At 50.6% G+C, this 15,443-nt stretch overlaps 1 protein-coding gene and 1 long non-coding RNA gene across 6 annotated transcripts in view; one reads left to right on the forward strand and one right to left on the reverse strand.

The window, feature by feature from the left end:
• LOC116284689 (uncharacterized) overlaps positions 1–4,468 on the forward strand; it is a 35,431-nt gene extending 30,963 nt beyond the window's left edge. The window contains exons 5-7 of the long non-coding RNA XR_012062197.1: positions 270–470; positions 1,960–2,018; positions 2,623–4,468. This is a non-coding gene — a long non-coding RNA (uncharacterized lncRNA). The remainder of the gene's footprint in view (positions 1–269; positions 471–1,959; positions 2,019–2,622) is intronic.
• The window catches only part of SCUBE3 (signal peptide, CUB domain and EGF like domain containing 3), a 37,196-nt gene extending 26,106 nt beyond the window's left edge, over positions 1–11,090 (reverse strand). For 3 of the 5 annotated variants that reach the window (XM_072945194.1, XM_072945197.1, XM_006202088.4), the window contains exon 1: positions 10,241–11,089. In XM_072945194.1, coding sequence (XP_072801295.1) covers positions 10,241–10,325 — 85 coding nt within the window. In that variant the 5' untranslated portion in view covers positions 10,326–11,089. Of the gene's footprint in view, positions 1–10,240 lie in introns of all 5 variants that reach the window. The other 2 variants (XM_072945195.1, XM_072945193.1) reach the window with 1 other exon arrangement.
• Between the last annotated feature and the right edge of the window lie 4,353 nt (positions 11,091–15,443).

Raw genomic sequence — 15,443 nt, forward strand, 5'->3', positions numbered from 1 at the left:
ACTCTGCGCCTGAGTGGACCCAAAAACCTTTCTGAGGAATTGGATTCAAGTTTGAGTTTTGGAGGCTGGATAAGTGTTAGAAGGGGAAAGAAGAAATTCCAAGTGTGGTTAAATGCATGAAGAAAGACAAGGCACCCTGAGGTCCAAATCCTTATTCTCTGTCCCCACATTTACACATGTACACATGTGTACACACTGTCCCCCCACGGTGGGGAAAATATTTTTTTAACAATTAAAAAAATGTTTATATGTTCTTGTTGGGTCCCTAGAGGAGCATGGACTGGATGGTCTCCCCCTTCCCTGTGAGCCTTGGAGGCAGGTACAAGGGCACTGTGCAATCTCAGCGACTGGTAATCATCCTGTGCATCCTGCTTTGAGCCCTCTTCTGTGTCTCTCCATTCCTTCCCCAGCAGCCAGTTGGGTGACTTGGAAACTCACCTGGAAGCTCCTCCTCTCAGGCCATCTCAGAGGTACACACCTGTCTCTGAATCAGCTGGTGCTTCACTACGGTCTACGTCAGGCTATCTGAGCTCCCAGTTCTTTTCTTTACTGCCAATTCAATGTTCACCAGTACTAGAGTGGCTCCGGATGCTGACTGCAGCAACCTAGGCATCCTGGAAGAGCCTTTAGACCCTTCAGGAGGTTGGGTTTTCCCCACCATCTTAGCCCCCTCCCTCATTCCCCACTCTTAGTGCTTATTCCTCTTCAACACCTAACCTTTCAACCCCTTCAACACATTGACACATCTCATTCTTCACACCTGAGTGCAGTCCTTTCTTTTTTCTTGTAGTCGCACTGTTCCCAGCTTCCCAAATCTGGCTCAAAATTGTCCTCCCAAAAGCTCTTCCTAGTAAACTCTATTCCTGGTGAGTTCCTGGTCCTAGGGGACTCAGTTTGTCTCAGCTCACTTGCAGCTATTACTGCATTGCTCTGCTAATGCTTTAAAGCCATTTCATGTGGCATGTCCAGCTTTCCTCACTTAGCTGGTCACTTGCCGAGGAAGGGACCCTTCAACTATTTGGATGGAATCTTTTGAAGCAGAACAGGCCTAAAACAGAGCTTGAAGTAGGGTCCCAAATTATCCTGTGTCTCCTTTTGCCAGTTCATTCATTCAGCGCTCCCCCCATCACATCCACCCACTCAGTTTGTCCATGCAAGTTCCCTTCAGCACCCATGGGTACAGTCTCATCTTAGTTTGTCCTCTCAGGGTACAGGTGTTCACTAGTTGGCCTGACAAGCCAGTTGATGCTGTTGGGCATGATTGGTTTAGACCTGTGGCTGCATTCTGGGATTCCCTGGGGACCTGATTTTAAAAATGCTCATGTTTAGGCACTCTCTTAGACCAGCTGCACCAGGATCTCCAGGGTGAGGCTGGGCTGCGATCTGTCTTCCTTTTCTAGCTCAGATAATGTGATAGACTATTTGCCCAAGCTGGGAAGAGACCAGGGGCAGTAGCATGACCAAGTGTTTGAGAAAAGGGGTTCTGGAGTGCCTCTTGACAGTTCAAATGCCAGCTGTGTGCTTGTCTGTGGTCCTGGGCCAGCCTCTGAACTTACCTGCTCCCTCCTCTGTAAAAGGGAATGAGGCTTCCTCATGGGACGGCCGTGAGCATCAAATGAGTTCATACTTAACACAGCAGCACAGGCACATAGTAAATGTTCAATAAAGGTTCGCTGTTTTTATTCCTTCTGACTTTCTCCCCGGTATCCTTTCTGAACCCCTCTCCCCTTACTCTTTATCAAAGCCCCATTTGAGGCCTGGTGTGGGGAGCATGTGATGGTACAGGGAATTTGGGGGAGACATATCCTTGAAGGTATCTGTGCCACTACCTATTCTCCCCATGCTGGGAACTGCCCCAGAAGGAGGGGGAAATGGGTGAAAGTTCAGTTGGGGACCAAAAAGCTGTCTTGCACAATCCTTTGTGAAGACTATCATTTTTTGCCTTTACCCCCACCCCAGGCACTGGGCTGGATCAAAAGCTGAATTGGGGGAGAATGGAATCTGCAAAGATACCACAGGTGAGCCAGGACCTCCCTGTCTCTCCCTCTTCTGGCATGAAAGCACAGGTCTGTAACTATAGTAGCTTTTCCCAGCATCATCTGACCTTGCTTCTGGATTTGCTTCAGTACTGAGCAGAGCACTCCATAAACTCTGCTAATGTTGGGAGGAAGGGTGGGATGGGGTGGGGGATAAAGGGTTAGAGGACAGACTAGAGAGGGTGGATTATTATACCACAGGCAGTCTAAGATTCCCTTCTGAGGATGAGGAAGTGTACCTCCAAAGGGGAGCAGGAGGACCCCCAAGGAAACACTTCATCTACTTTAAAATTTTGCCCAGGTCCAGCTCTGGAATAACAAGTAGCAATGAGCAGGAGTTTTAGGCTGCCAATAAGCAGCTGCCTGTAGGTAGTCTGCCCTACCTTTATGTTATCACAGTAGTTTCCTTACTGCTCACAGTGGGTGGGGGGCATTGTGGGCAAATCTGCTGGGTCCAAGGAGGAGGTCCAAAACAGCTTCCTTGGTGTCCTAATGCACCCACAAGGCTGTGGCATCCTTCTTGCCTCAGCCAGGTTAGCCCAGGATGTCTACTGTGTCTACCTCATTCCTCTATTTTGCTCTCTAGAAATGCCTTCAAACCTCATCTGTCATTGAGGACCCAGTTCAAGTGCCACTGCTGGGAAGCTACCTTTGACCACTGCAGCCTTCTCTAATCTACTCTTTCTCTTAACTCTGGAGGCTTTGACTGTCAGGTTCTCTGATCCCCTGACCAATCCCCATGACTATTTTGTGACGCCTCTTATATGCTACCCTGCATCGCTATTTAACTTTTGGTTTATGTGTATTATCTTCCTACTGAAGCCATAAGCTCCCTGAGGCCACAGCTTCCAAATCTTTGAAACCTATAGAGCGGCTATAAGAGAATTGAGCATATTCATTTAACCATTCAACAAGTAGTTATTGAGCATTTGCAACATGCCAAGCACTGTGCTAGGCACGCATTCAGCAGTGAACAAGACAAACTAATGTACTGAAAGCATTTAGTAAATATTTGCTAAACAGATGAGTGGATGGAGGGATAGATGGTTTGGTGGGTGAGTGGATGAGGTCCATATTGTGGCAGCCTCTCTGTTCTGTGCTACTGCTGAGAAAAAGGTCACTTCTTTACTGTCCTGTAACCTCACAGCTGTTCTGGGTGGAGGGCAGTCCCAAGAAGTTTAGTCTTAAGGACAGGGAAATAAGAAATTCAGAGGAGGGAAGATACTCACTTGAAGGTGTCTCTTTGGTCATGCTGAAGCCAGAAGGGGCTGGGACCAGCAAATCTAGGATAGGATTCTTTGTGAATCCTATAGAATCCACAGGATCTCAGGGTTTTCAGATGTTATCTGGGGCTACTCAGGCATCTCTTCAGAGCATCCTTGTCTGACAGATGTTCTCTAGCCTCAGTGCTAACACCTGGTGACAGGGCACCAGGGGCCACTCAAGTGGAACAGGGCCAGTTTTCCTTTGCTGCTGCTGGTGGTTCCTGTATCCTTTCCTCCAAGTTGCCTCCCATATCCAAGTAACATCCAAAGTAGAACCAGCTCAAGCTTTGGCCGTGACACCCCAGTCTGCCGCAGGTGCACATACATGTACCTGTGTGTGTGCGCATCTGCTCTACCTCTAGATCAACTAGAGAAACTGGTGGAGCCTGGCTTCCCAGCTTCAGCTTCTCAGGCTGTCTTCCCAGTTAGGAACTGTGCTGTGACCTCAGCTGGAGCCTAGACCCATCCTTGGCCTGGAGAGAGTCCAGGAAACCACACAGATGGAGACAGAGTACTGTCTTCTTTTTAAAAAAGTACGCTTCCCTCTTATATAAGCTTAGCCTGCTCAAATGAAGAGCCAGGAAGAGCAGTTGGTGCTTGGTGACTGGGGAGGAGCCAGGATGGACCTGATGGCTTCATCACCCACCAGGGAGCCTGATGAGTTACTCTTTGAAGTCCTACCTTATCCCCAGTCCAGCTCCTTGCTCATTGAATGGATCCCTAAATAGGTAAGAGTTTTCTCCCTTTCAGTGTGGACTAAACCAACAACCCTGAGTCAGAGGTCTTTAGAGGATGGGTAGGATACAAGGGAGTAAAGAACAGAACATGAGAGAGATAGAGGCAGGGAGTCAGGCACGTTCCAGTTTCATGATAATCAATTTTCTCTCTCCAAATTGGTGGAAGAAATAACAAGATAAACAATGATGGTGGCAGGTGACATTTAATTCCCTTAAGTATGCAGAGCTCTTTTATGTGGGTTATTTCATTTGGTCCTTAAATGGTCCTATCTCTTACCGTATAGATGAGGAACAAGCCCAGGGAGGGTATCTTGGGAAAGAGAAAATGGCCGAGTGCAGAGCCAGGAGCCAGGAGCCAGGTTTTCTGACTCACAGTCCAGTGTTCTCTCACTGTACATTGTCCTTTATAAACACTTGAGGGAGAAATCCATGCCTTAGTTGTCCTTGTACCTTTCCCACCCCAACTCAGTGCTTAGTTCAGCACGAAGCAAGCATCCAGTGCCCAACCATGGAATGGCCCGGAACTGACATTTGGATGTTCCTGGTAGGAAGTCAACAGGAGGCATGCAGATGCTCTGAGGCTTTGGGCATGGGGGCAGCAGGGAGGAGAGCAGGGCTGGGTGTGGGCAGGGAAGGAGGGTGGCTCCACATGGTGGGAGCAGACAGAGTTGCAGGGAGGAAGGGGTGGGCAATGCAGCAGTGGGCAGGTGTCTCCTGCCCTTGGATTCACTATGCTGGGCCAAGCAGCTGGTTAGAAACAAAAACAAACACCAGGGATACAGGTTCCTGCTGTTAACAGCTTCAAACCGCCAGAGGAAAACTCCAAATAAATATAATTAGAAACTTGTAAAAAGTCCTCTCTGTAAACCTGCTCCCCAGGGTCTACCTTTTAAGCGCCCCCCTTCTCCCAGCCCCCCCATGCCCACATATCCTGACACTCCACCCTCACCCAGGGAGTCCTTAGATGTTTCCTTATTGTGGATCTTCTCTCTTCTCTCCAGCCCAGCAGCTCTTGCCCAGGTCTGTCCCTAGCTTGTTACCATCAGTGACCAGATGCAGACAGCCCCCGGCCTAGGGCTCTGAAATCCAAACCCCACAGCTGTCTAGGGCTGTGGTCACAGCCACAGGGAAACCATAGGTAAGAGTGAGGGCCACAGCACCCTATTTAAGGGTCATCATTTTGTCTGTAGGGCCGAACTGCAAAATCCAATGGCAACTACAAAACAGTGCCTTGGTCTGAAAAGGGGAGATGTCTAGGCTGGAGCAGAATACAGAGTGCTAGTCCTGGAACTGAGAATGTATGGTGTAGGACCAAGAACTGGGGCCCTGGGGCCTTTCCCAGATAGTATTCAGTTCTCAGAACACAAAAATTTCAGCTCCATTCCCCAAAGTTGCTGGATACACACACATTCACACACACACTTGTTCTGCAGGGGCTGTTTCCAGGCAGAAATACCCCACTTAAGGGCACAGTAAGAACTATCAGGTACATGGACTCCAGGAAACTGGGGTAGGGAAGAAAGGAAGAGTAGCCACATGCTGTAGACCTGGGCAGGGAACAGTGAAGCTGGGCCCAGGGAGAAAAGGGCATGAGATTCAGGCGAGCAGCCTGGGGAGGCCCGGCTGCAGGACTGGGGCTTGCAATAATGTTTTCTACTTTCAGCAGGAAGGATTTCGAAGAGATGTGCAGAATCTCAGAGCTGAAAGGGACCCTACTTAAACTCTAGCCCATACGTGAGTGAGGAAGAGGATTTCAGTTATTTCCTCAGAGGCTGCATTCCTCAGGCTCTGCATTTACCTAAACCCGCTGGTACCATCCTCCCCACCCCATGGCATTTGGGGCTGGCATTATGTAGGTATGAAAAGAAGACAGCAGCCTGTCTGGTGACAGAAGGGCAAAAGGGGTGAGGGGAGAGTCCACATCCCCTCTTAGCCCAGGCGACTAGCTCCCTACCCCTCAAACATCCCTGGGTTGGCAGTTGTATCACTTTCCTCCAAGGACCAGCAGTCCCTCTGTTTCCAGACTCCTGTCTAATAACTGAGCCTGAAGAAGCTGTCCCCAGGTCTGGGCCTCTTGCGGGCACTGCCAGCCTCAGAGTAGCTCTGCAGTTTCCAGCCTTGACAGGGACTCTTTCTTACAAGCGGTCATGTGCTAGGGGTGCGGGACGTCAAAGGAGGCCCACACCCTAACACGCGGGGACCGGAGCCGGGGGCAGGGACTGGGGTTAGTGCAGGCAGCAAGTTCCTTTACCTCTGTCTTCTCAAGAGGGTCTGAATCCATCCGTTCCCTTCCCCCACGTTCAGTTCAAGGCATGGGACCAAGCCATTCCACTTCTTTACTTCTCCAATGAAAACAAAATGCACATTGCCTGCTTCCTTTTTCCTCTCACCAGAGCACTACACACACACACACACACACACACACCCTGAATCATGCACATGCACGCTCACACACACACACACACCCCTGAATCATGCACATGCACGCTCACACGCCCCAGTGAGTGCACACCTCACATTCTCAAACTCACACCCAGGGCTGGCTCCTTTTACAACAGGTCCCAGCTGCTCACATCTCAAACCGGTTCTCATGCTCTCAGATTCCTGAAGGTTTCAGGAAACAATCTTATTTAGGGGTTGCTGATAATTTTCTTCTTTCTCTGCCTGTAGTAGTTCTGGCCTTGGTGTCTTCTAGTCCTCTCTCTCATTCCACCCTGCAGAGACTCAGGAGATGAGGGGTAAGAAGTGGAAAAGTTCTCCCTTGGCTCTGGGCTCCCCCCCTCCAATCCCTAACATGTCACTGAGAGAAGAGAGGTCAAAGGGATTCCTGAGGAATTTCTAAGCAGTCCACCCCCCTTCTCCACCCTTCTAGAAAAATGAGGGGTGGGAGTCGGGCTTAAAGGGAACTGATTGAGGATCAGGCTCCAAGAGAGGGGGCTGCCTCTCCCTTTCTCTCCCCAGCGTGGCCTGGATGGGCACGGGCACAGCCAGCTGCCCACGGGGCCACCCTCACCCGCTGACATGGTTATGGTTTTCATTTCATATTTTGGAGGGAGGGGTTAAGAGGAACAGTCCCCTCACTGTAAGAGCTGGCCACAGGAGTCCAGGGAAGCAGGGAGGAGAGGAAACAGCCACATTAAAGAGGAAGAGAGGGGTGGGGGAAAGAAAGAGAGAGACACACATACACCCAGACAGAGACCCGGAGAGACGCACCAAGACAGAGAGACACTGTTTACCGCCAGATGAACGCGCTCAGTCCCAGGGATGGTGTTACTGGGAAACTCTAAATACATGACTTTATCAAAATTCTATCCCTAATGAGAGGAGAAAACAACCAGGTAAACTAAACTGCCAGGCTGGCTTTCCCTGCCCGCCCTGGGGACAAGTTTTCCCCAGGAGGCCAGGAGACCTTTTCATTCAGCTGTAACCTGAGCCCTATGCAAGGATTAGGTCTTTTTAACCACTGTTGCACACACACCCCCCCCCCAAAGCAAAGCAAATTAATGCTTTTAAGTTAACAATTATCCTGGTTATCCAGTCTGTCTACTTTAAAATACACAGACAGACACTTGAAAAACACTCAAAACCATGTATCCTCATGCTCACTCATTCCCTGTCACAAAAGCTTACCCACTCACTCATCCACACACAGTTCTCAAAGACATTAAAACATCTGTACACATGTTTAACAGCTAAGTCACAATAAACACATACACCCAGCTATGTCACCTTTGGGTGACTGTGTGAACCTCTCTGTCACACACACACACACTCACACATTCACCTGCATACTCAGGGCTCCCTGCCTTGTCCATCCCCTCCTCTCCATTTCACACCACTTTGTTTCCCCCCTCCCCCCCCACCACCCTGCGAATCTCTGGAGAAAAGGGACAGGGACCCAGATATCCCTTGAGGTACAGTAACTCTGTGCAAGATACTTGCCAAGAGTATCTGTATTTTAAAGACCTGCTAGAGCTTAATTTAGAAGCATGTGGCATTAAAAACACACCTTCTGGCACTGGTGATATCTTGGAGATATGTTTGGGAGCAAGGGATGTACACAGCACCGTCTATGGGTAAGGCTGCCTTGCTCGGTCAGTACTTGTCCTTCCTGCAACATTGGCCTGCAGATTTGGGACCAGAGTCATCCCTCTAACCTAGCAAGCCTGTTGTCAGACAATCTCCAGCAGACCAGGTTGATAAATTTCCTGATTAGTGGGGTTTAAAGGTAGCTGAAATGACAGGCTTGGAATCTATGCTGAGTTAAGACCAAAGCTAATTTCAGCCCAGTCAGAGCAAGTGTGGCCCAAATGTGAGATAAACGGTGGATAAAACTATAGTCTATAAGTTCCTTGAGGGCAGGGGCCTCCACTCTGGCTGTATTTCCCACAGCACCAGCAGGATGAAATGAAAGAGGGAGTCCCTGAAGTGCCTTGAAGAGATTCTGAGTCCTTCTGTTGCTGAAGGATAGGCTGATCCCCCAGGCTTGAAAGCCTTGGCTTGATGGCACCTGTCTCTTCTAGGAGTCTCCATCTGCTCCAAGAACCCCTTTAAATATACTGTGTGCTCCCCCTTATGCCCTCAGTATTAGAAGGCCACTGCAGACACTGGCTCCAACTTGAAAGGGGCCCTTATCTTGTCTCTAGATTACTACATGAAATCTGTTCCTTCCTTCAGACTAAACTCCCTAGCTAATTCCATGTTATGAGTAAGTCAGAATGTACTACAAAAGCCAGCTTTGTTTATGAAAACACAAGCAAATCCACAGTGGGAGAGGGGCTGCTCCCAGGCTGGGGGTGGCAGTGGTAGCGGGCTGTCTGGAACCAGGACTAGAGAAAAGGGAGTTTGGAAGGGGTGGGGGTGGGCTCTGATATTTGACAGCCAAGGGTCTCTAGTGTTTTGGTTCTGTTAAAGGACAAGTTTGAGAGGGAGGGAGTAGTTGAAGAGGCAGTGTTTGGGGAGAAGAGGATGGCACTGATAATAGCACCTTCCTTTAAGAGAATGCGAGCCTATCCAGGGCACGGAGCAGCTTAAGAGTCAAGAGCTCAGGCCCTGGGACACAGCGACCTGACTGCCAGAGACTCAGGTTTCCCCAGCTCCCAAGTTCAACTTTCAGTTCTGGCCCAGTCACCTCCACACCCCAACTTGGCTTCAAGAGCCCCCAGGACAATAGGCAGAATCATATTCTCCTGGGCAAAGCTTTGCCAGGAGGAATTTTCTTTTTGTCCATATAAATCTCTTCCTGGGTGAGGACACGATGGGGGAAGGGTACAGCAGAAGGTCAAGGGGGAGGGGAGGCTGTCCCCAAGAGAACTGTAGCCCACCAGCCTAGTTTCTGCCAGCACAGCCTTGGGACTGGCCAGGCAGTGAGCCTGGGGTCAGGGGTAGGGGCAGGAGGGCCTCCGCCTCTCTCTCTAATTCCTAGAGGGATCTGTCAGAGCTCCCCAGCCTGGAATTTTACTTTGTTATTTTAATGCAATTCTGACCTGGATTTAAATGGAATTGGAAACCCGAGGCTTTAATAAATAAATATTATGATAAGAAATGAAAGCCATGCAAGACGAAAGAGATTTCCCCCTAAAGAGGCAGGAACGGGACATTCTTGCCGAGACCAGCGTCAAAGAAATTTTCTTCTCTTCTTCAGCCCCCTACCATTCAGTGAGAAACGAGCTGGTTTTCTGGTTTTCTATAGAAGACCCTATTTTTCTTGACCATTTTCCTTCTGATAAGACAAGAACTTCGAAATTTCTGTCTAACTCTGAGGAGGTTTGGGGGTGAGGGGAAGAAATATATGGCATGGCTGAAAAAGTTTTCATTCTTTCAGTCTCTCCAGGCCAGAACTTAACTTTCTGGCAACGTTTGAGAGAAGGGAAGATTCTCTCTCGTACTTTTGGAGGACAAGAAGTCTTTCGAAGATGCTGGGGTGGCAGTGAAGTCTGGCAGAATTCTGATATGCGTGGTCACTTCTGTCTAGGACCTCCCAAACTTCCCACTCATCCATGCGGCGCCTGGCCCGTCCAGCCTTTCGCCTGGGGCGCAGCGCCCAGAGGTCAGGTCCCCAGCCGTGGAGTGCGGGTACACAGTGCCAGGTCCTGACAGCAGCACGCTTCTCAGCACCTGCCTTGCCCCTCGGAAATCGCGCCCCCGCCTTCGGGCCCCGCAGCCCAGGCAGCCCCGCGGCCGCGCGCGCCTCCTTCCTTACCTTGCAAGGCTTTGCTGTGCTGGGCGGCGCGGGCGTGGACCAGCAGGACCAGCAGGCAGAGTCCGGGCACGCGCCCGGAGCCCATGGCTGGAGCTACGGGTGGCCGGCAGCCGGGGCCGGTCTCGCAGCCCGTGGAGGGCGGAAGCGGGCCAAGCCCCCGCGCGCCGGAGGGGGGAGGGGAGGGGGCGCCCTGCCGGGGCCGGGCCGGGGGCTGCGGGCGCGTACCGCGGACCGCGGCGCCCTCGGCAGGAGGCTCCCGATGCTGCCGGCTTCTCCCGGCCCGACGCCGGGGAGAGCTAGGCGGAGAGTGTGACTAGGCTGGGGGCGCCCGGCGCCGCTGACGGAGGGGAACCCCCGCCCTCTCCAAGCCCGGCTCCGCTAGCGGCGGCGGCGGGGCTGCTCCGTATAATCCCACCCAATTCCCAGCTTCGCCGGGAGAGAGCTGCAGCCGGAGAGCGCGCAGAGCCCGAGCGAGGGACCTGAGAAAGGGGAGGGGAAACGCGGAGCCAGAAACACGCCCTTTCTGCCTCTTTCTTCTTCTCTCGCTCTTTCTCCGTCTCTCAGGCTCCGTCTCTTTTTCTTCTCCTTTCTCCTCCTCTTTCTCCTCCTCTCCTCGTCCTTTTCGTTTTCTTCCTCCTCCCCCAACCTCCTCCTCCAGCACCACCACCTCCTTTTTCGTGCCCTTTTTTCTTTCAAATGGGGCCTCGGCGCGGCCGCCGCTCCCCCTGTGCGCCCGGGCGCGGCGGCCCCCTCCCCAGGCTGCCGGGCCGCTGCCTGCAGGAATTTACAATCCGGCGCTGGGGGAGCGGGCCCGGTCTCCATGGAGACGGCTTCCCCGGGAGCAAGGAGGTCAGGCGCAAACCGCGCACAATCAATGGATCAATGCAAGCCCCGCTCCGCTCCAGACCAAACAGCACCCGGCTTCGGCTCGTCCTAGAGAGGAGAGCCTGGAGGAAAGAGTTGGGGAGCTAGGGTGCGCCCCCGCGCTCGCACGCGAAGAGGGCCGTGTGCGACGCAGGTTTGCACGCAGGTTTACGAGAGGAGACAAAGAGAGCGAAGGGTGTCGGGGAGGCCGGGGAGGACCGGATCGCACGGGCACTCAGGCATGCCCGCCGCCACGGCCCGATACGCGGGACACAGCCACACAGGACCTCGAAAAACTGAGAGCGGCTCCGACAACGGGCCGAGTTACACCCTCCCAGCTCTTACACAGTCCCCCCACCCCATTCCCCTCTCTGGACTCAATCTTCATTTCTAGTGCTGAGTACACTTTAATTGAAGACCAAGAAGAAAGTATCCTTCCCTCAGCTGAAACTGCCAGCTCCAGGGCAGACTCCCTTGCAGTTAAGGCGTTGGAGATAGCTCACTGAGCACCCTATCCCTATAGACCTGAGCTCATGGATAAAACTCTCATGCGCTCAACACATGAGCAAAAGCTAACCCATAGAAACCTGCCTATGTGTATGAACACAAAGACCCAAAGGTAAGCACGACATTCTCCTCCAAACCTGACCTCCCACCTTCAAGATGTGGTCCTGACCAGAACATTGTTAAGCCTTCATCCTTCCAACTTGCACGGGCAGAAAAGGAAAGATACATGGTATTTTTAAAACTAAGGGCAACGTTTGCCAAAGAGCAGTGTCCCTGAACCATGGACAATGCCTCCTGGTGCATTTACCAGCTCTGCATCTTCTTTCTTTACATCCCAGGGGAAAGAGGAAAGCTCCTCTTGGTAGGAGCTTTGGAGTATGGAGCTTTGGTCAGAATGAGACTGCCAGGCCCTGGGCAGTTACTTATTCTTCAGAGCAAATCTTCTGCGGGGAAAAGACCGTTCGAACCTAGACTAACCTCACAGAGCCCTCAGGGTACCAAGGAGGAAGGGACAATGACCAGTATCTCCCTGAAAATAACTCAGTTCTTAGACCCTTGACACTAGCAGCCCACATCAGCTAGTGGACTTTGTCAAAGGCTTCCTTAACCCCTAGGGAGAAGAACTGAGCCCTTCTTTCCCTAGGGATTGAGTGGAAAAGTAGGAGGATGCAAACAGATTCAGGTATTTGGGTTTCTTGTCCGCACTCTACCCTGGGATGACGATTACCTTTGGGCAAGTCACACCTTAATGGGCCTCAGTTTCCTCATCTAGAAAATAAGAGGGTGGGTTAGCTCAGTGGTGGGAAGGAGACAGTGCCCTTAGGAAGCCTGGGGAAGGAGAGTTTGAGAACCTCTGCATGACATGAAAGATGATGGTTGGGATGGGGGCACTTGGATCATGGAAATGGTGTGGAGGCCATGAAAGTTTGGGTCAGGTGATCTCTGAGGTCCCTTTCAGTCCTGTCACTCTAGGATCCCTCCCTCCTTCATTCCATTTGTAAACCTCTCCCCTTGAAGCAGCTTTGCCTGCTGCCACCTATTATGTGTAGGGCTGGAGGACAAGTGCAAACACGCCATCCTCTCTGCCCCAAACAGGAGAGTGGTTTAAAAAGAAAAAAAGAAAAACAATTGGAGGTTGCCAGACAGTACCTGATCTACATGGGGGCACAGAGGGCTGATTAGCCCCCCAAGGCAGGGAAGGGAGATTGCACAGTCCTTGCTTTGTCTCTGCCTTGCTTTGGACACTGGTGTAAGCTCCTCTGGGTCCGGAGGGAGGAGGGCTCCAGCCCACCGTCTAAACCACAGGTGAGGTGGTCATGTAGGAGATTCTGTATGGGCAGATTAATAGGTTATCTCAGACCTTCTCTCCAAGTCAGCATGATTTCCTCTGAGTATGGACAGTGCCTGACTTGGGAGGGAGAATGGGTTGCCCCATCTTAACTACTATATCTCTGGGAGGCTCAGTGTCTTTTACTCTAGTTTCTTTCTTCTTCTTATTATTTTTTTTCATTTTCTTCTGTTCATTTCCTCTGCTTCTCTAGGAAGGTGAGCTTTCTCTACATCTGGGCAGAAGATGCAGTTCCCTGCCCTGCTCCCCTCATCCAATCTAGTTCCACCCATCCCTGGCCGTTCAGGGAATTCTATAGGAGCAGAAACAGGTCTTATATCACCAGGGTATTGTGCACTGGGGTGCTGGTCACATTGTCCTCTGCCCTGTCCACTTCTGCAGGGACTCACAACTGAAAAATGACTCAGAAAGACGACAAGGAAGGAATAATGAGGTGGCACTTGCAAGTGCTACTACAAAAGCAGCAGCATATGCCTTACCCTAACCGGCAGGGGCAAAATGTTCCTGGGTTCTCTGGGCCTCCCACACTCACCTCTCAGGCTGCAGTTTGCTTTTAGACTTTACTTTCCTTCAGGGATACCTCTGACATTCATTTCATTCTAATTTCTCCTGCGAATGTCTAGGGAGAAGATGGGGCTGGGGGACCCATAGCTGATATATCTTGTTTTTTTTTTTTCAAATATTTTATTTATTTATTATAGTATTATTCATTTTATTTTCACAGGGTGGGGTGTGTGGGGAGATAATTAGATTTATTTATTTTTAGAGGAGGTACTGGGGATTGAACCCAGGACCTTATGCATGCTAAGCATGTATTCTACCACTTGAGCTATACCCTCTCCCTTGATATATCTTGGTTCTGATCCTGCATCTAAGGATACTTCTGCCAGAGCACTGCCGCATTCAGGGAATTCACCTCCCCTGGCAGGTCTCCTTCCATGAGCCTTTGCTTTTTGTCTCTGCTCCTCAGCTTCCCCATCTCTAAAATAAGTCCAGTGACTATCTAGTAGTAGTAATGGAGAACAGGTACACCTTGAAACTAGACTACTCCAAGGTCAGTGTTGGGCCCAGCATTTCCCAGCCATCTATCTATTTTGGGTGAGTTATTTCATCTCTCTTGAGCTTTAGCCTCCTCATGTAGAATAAAGAAAGGTGTGCTCATACAACCTCATAGGTGAGGTGGACATCACTGTCTAACTCTAGGGACTCTAGAGTAAAATAAACCTGCAGTTTGTATTTCAGCTGTCTGACCCAGGTCAGTTACTCGATCTCAGTAAGCTTTATTTTTCTCTTCTGTCAAAGGGAATAAAAACACCTGACTCATAGGGTCATGGTGTTAAATTAAATGAGATCATGAATGGAAAACCCTTGGCACATAGTAGACATTCAATAGGTGGTGGCTATTGTTGTTTTTTCTACCACTTTTCAGAAGAAACAAAGGCCACAAGTATTGGATAGCAAAGGTGTAGTAGTGCCTGGGAAGGAACAGTCTTGTCCCAGACCAGACTTTAATGCAGCTGGGTGTGAGTGCAGCCAGCTAGTCTTGATTCTCACCACCCTCCATAGGTTCCTGTCTGTCACACAATCCTACTGAGAAGGTTCCCAAAATGCCATGCGTTCAAGCACACTGTCCTTGTCAGCAGCACTTCCAAATGGGAAAGCAGAAGGCCACGGACCTACCTGGTAGGGTAGCTCTGGAATCCCTCTATCCCTACCACCTTGCACCTCCTCCCCTGCCTGAAGAAGGCACAGACACTCTGAGACACACATCAGAGTGCACAACTACCATCTACTCAGTGCTCTTCTCTGTTCCAGGCACTGTCCCAGGCCCTCCACCATAAGCCTAGCAGGCAAGAATTGTTAGCCTCATTCTGTTGATGGGAAAACAGGCTAAAGTAGGTCAACCTGCCTGGATGACCGACTAAGAAGAGGCAAAGCCAGGACTCGGGGCCCAGGCCTGACTCTGAAATATATATGCCTCCTCTGTCCTCCGTTCTGCCTCCTCTGAATCCACATTATTGCTACTATTACAGTTGAATGATTTGGAGCAGACCAGCCCCAAATGATGTGAGGGTCACAGACCAGCCCCTTCACATACAAGAGATAGTAGGGCAGTACCCTTGCTCGGGAGGCTCATACAGGAGTAGAATTTCAGAGGACTTTAGCCATCACCTTTGATGACAAGAGGTCAAGAGACTGCCCTCAGTCATGCAACATATTTAAGAGACAAAGCTCAAAGCAGAATCCATGTCTCCCCTGACTTCTGACTCCTGGATCAGTGCTCCTTAGCCTGTACCCCGAGCTGCCAGTCCTCCTCTTCCAGTTCTCTTTTCCTGATGATTTGATCAGTTAGGAATCCTATCAAGTGGCATATGGTACTTATCTCATATCCTTCTCCCAACATACTGTCATAGGCCCTCTAGAGTGTACAAAAGAAATAGAAAATGTGGTCCCTGATCAAAGAGGTATAGCAGCACCAGTATA

This window comes from Vicugna pacos, chromosome 20 (assembly GCF_048564905.1).
Source record: "Vicugna pacos chromosome 20, VicPac4, whole genome shotgun sequence".
Lineage (NCBI taxonomy): Eukaryota > Metazoa > Chordata > Mammalia > Artiodactyla > Camelidae > Vicugna > Vicugna pacos.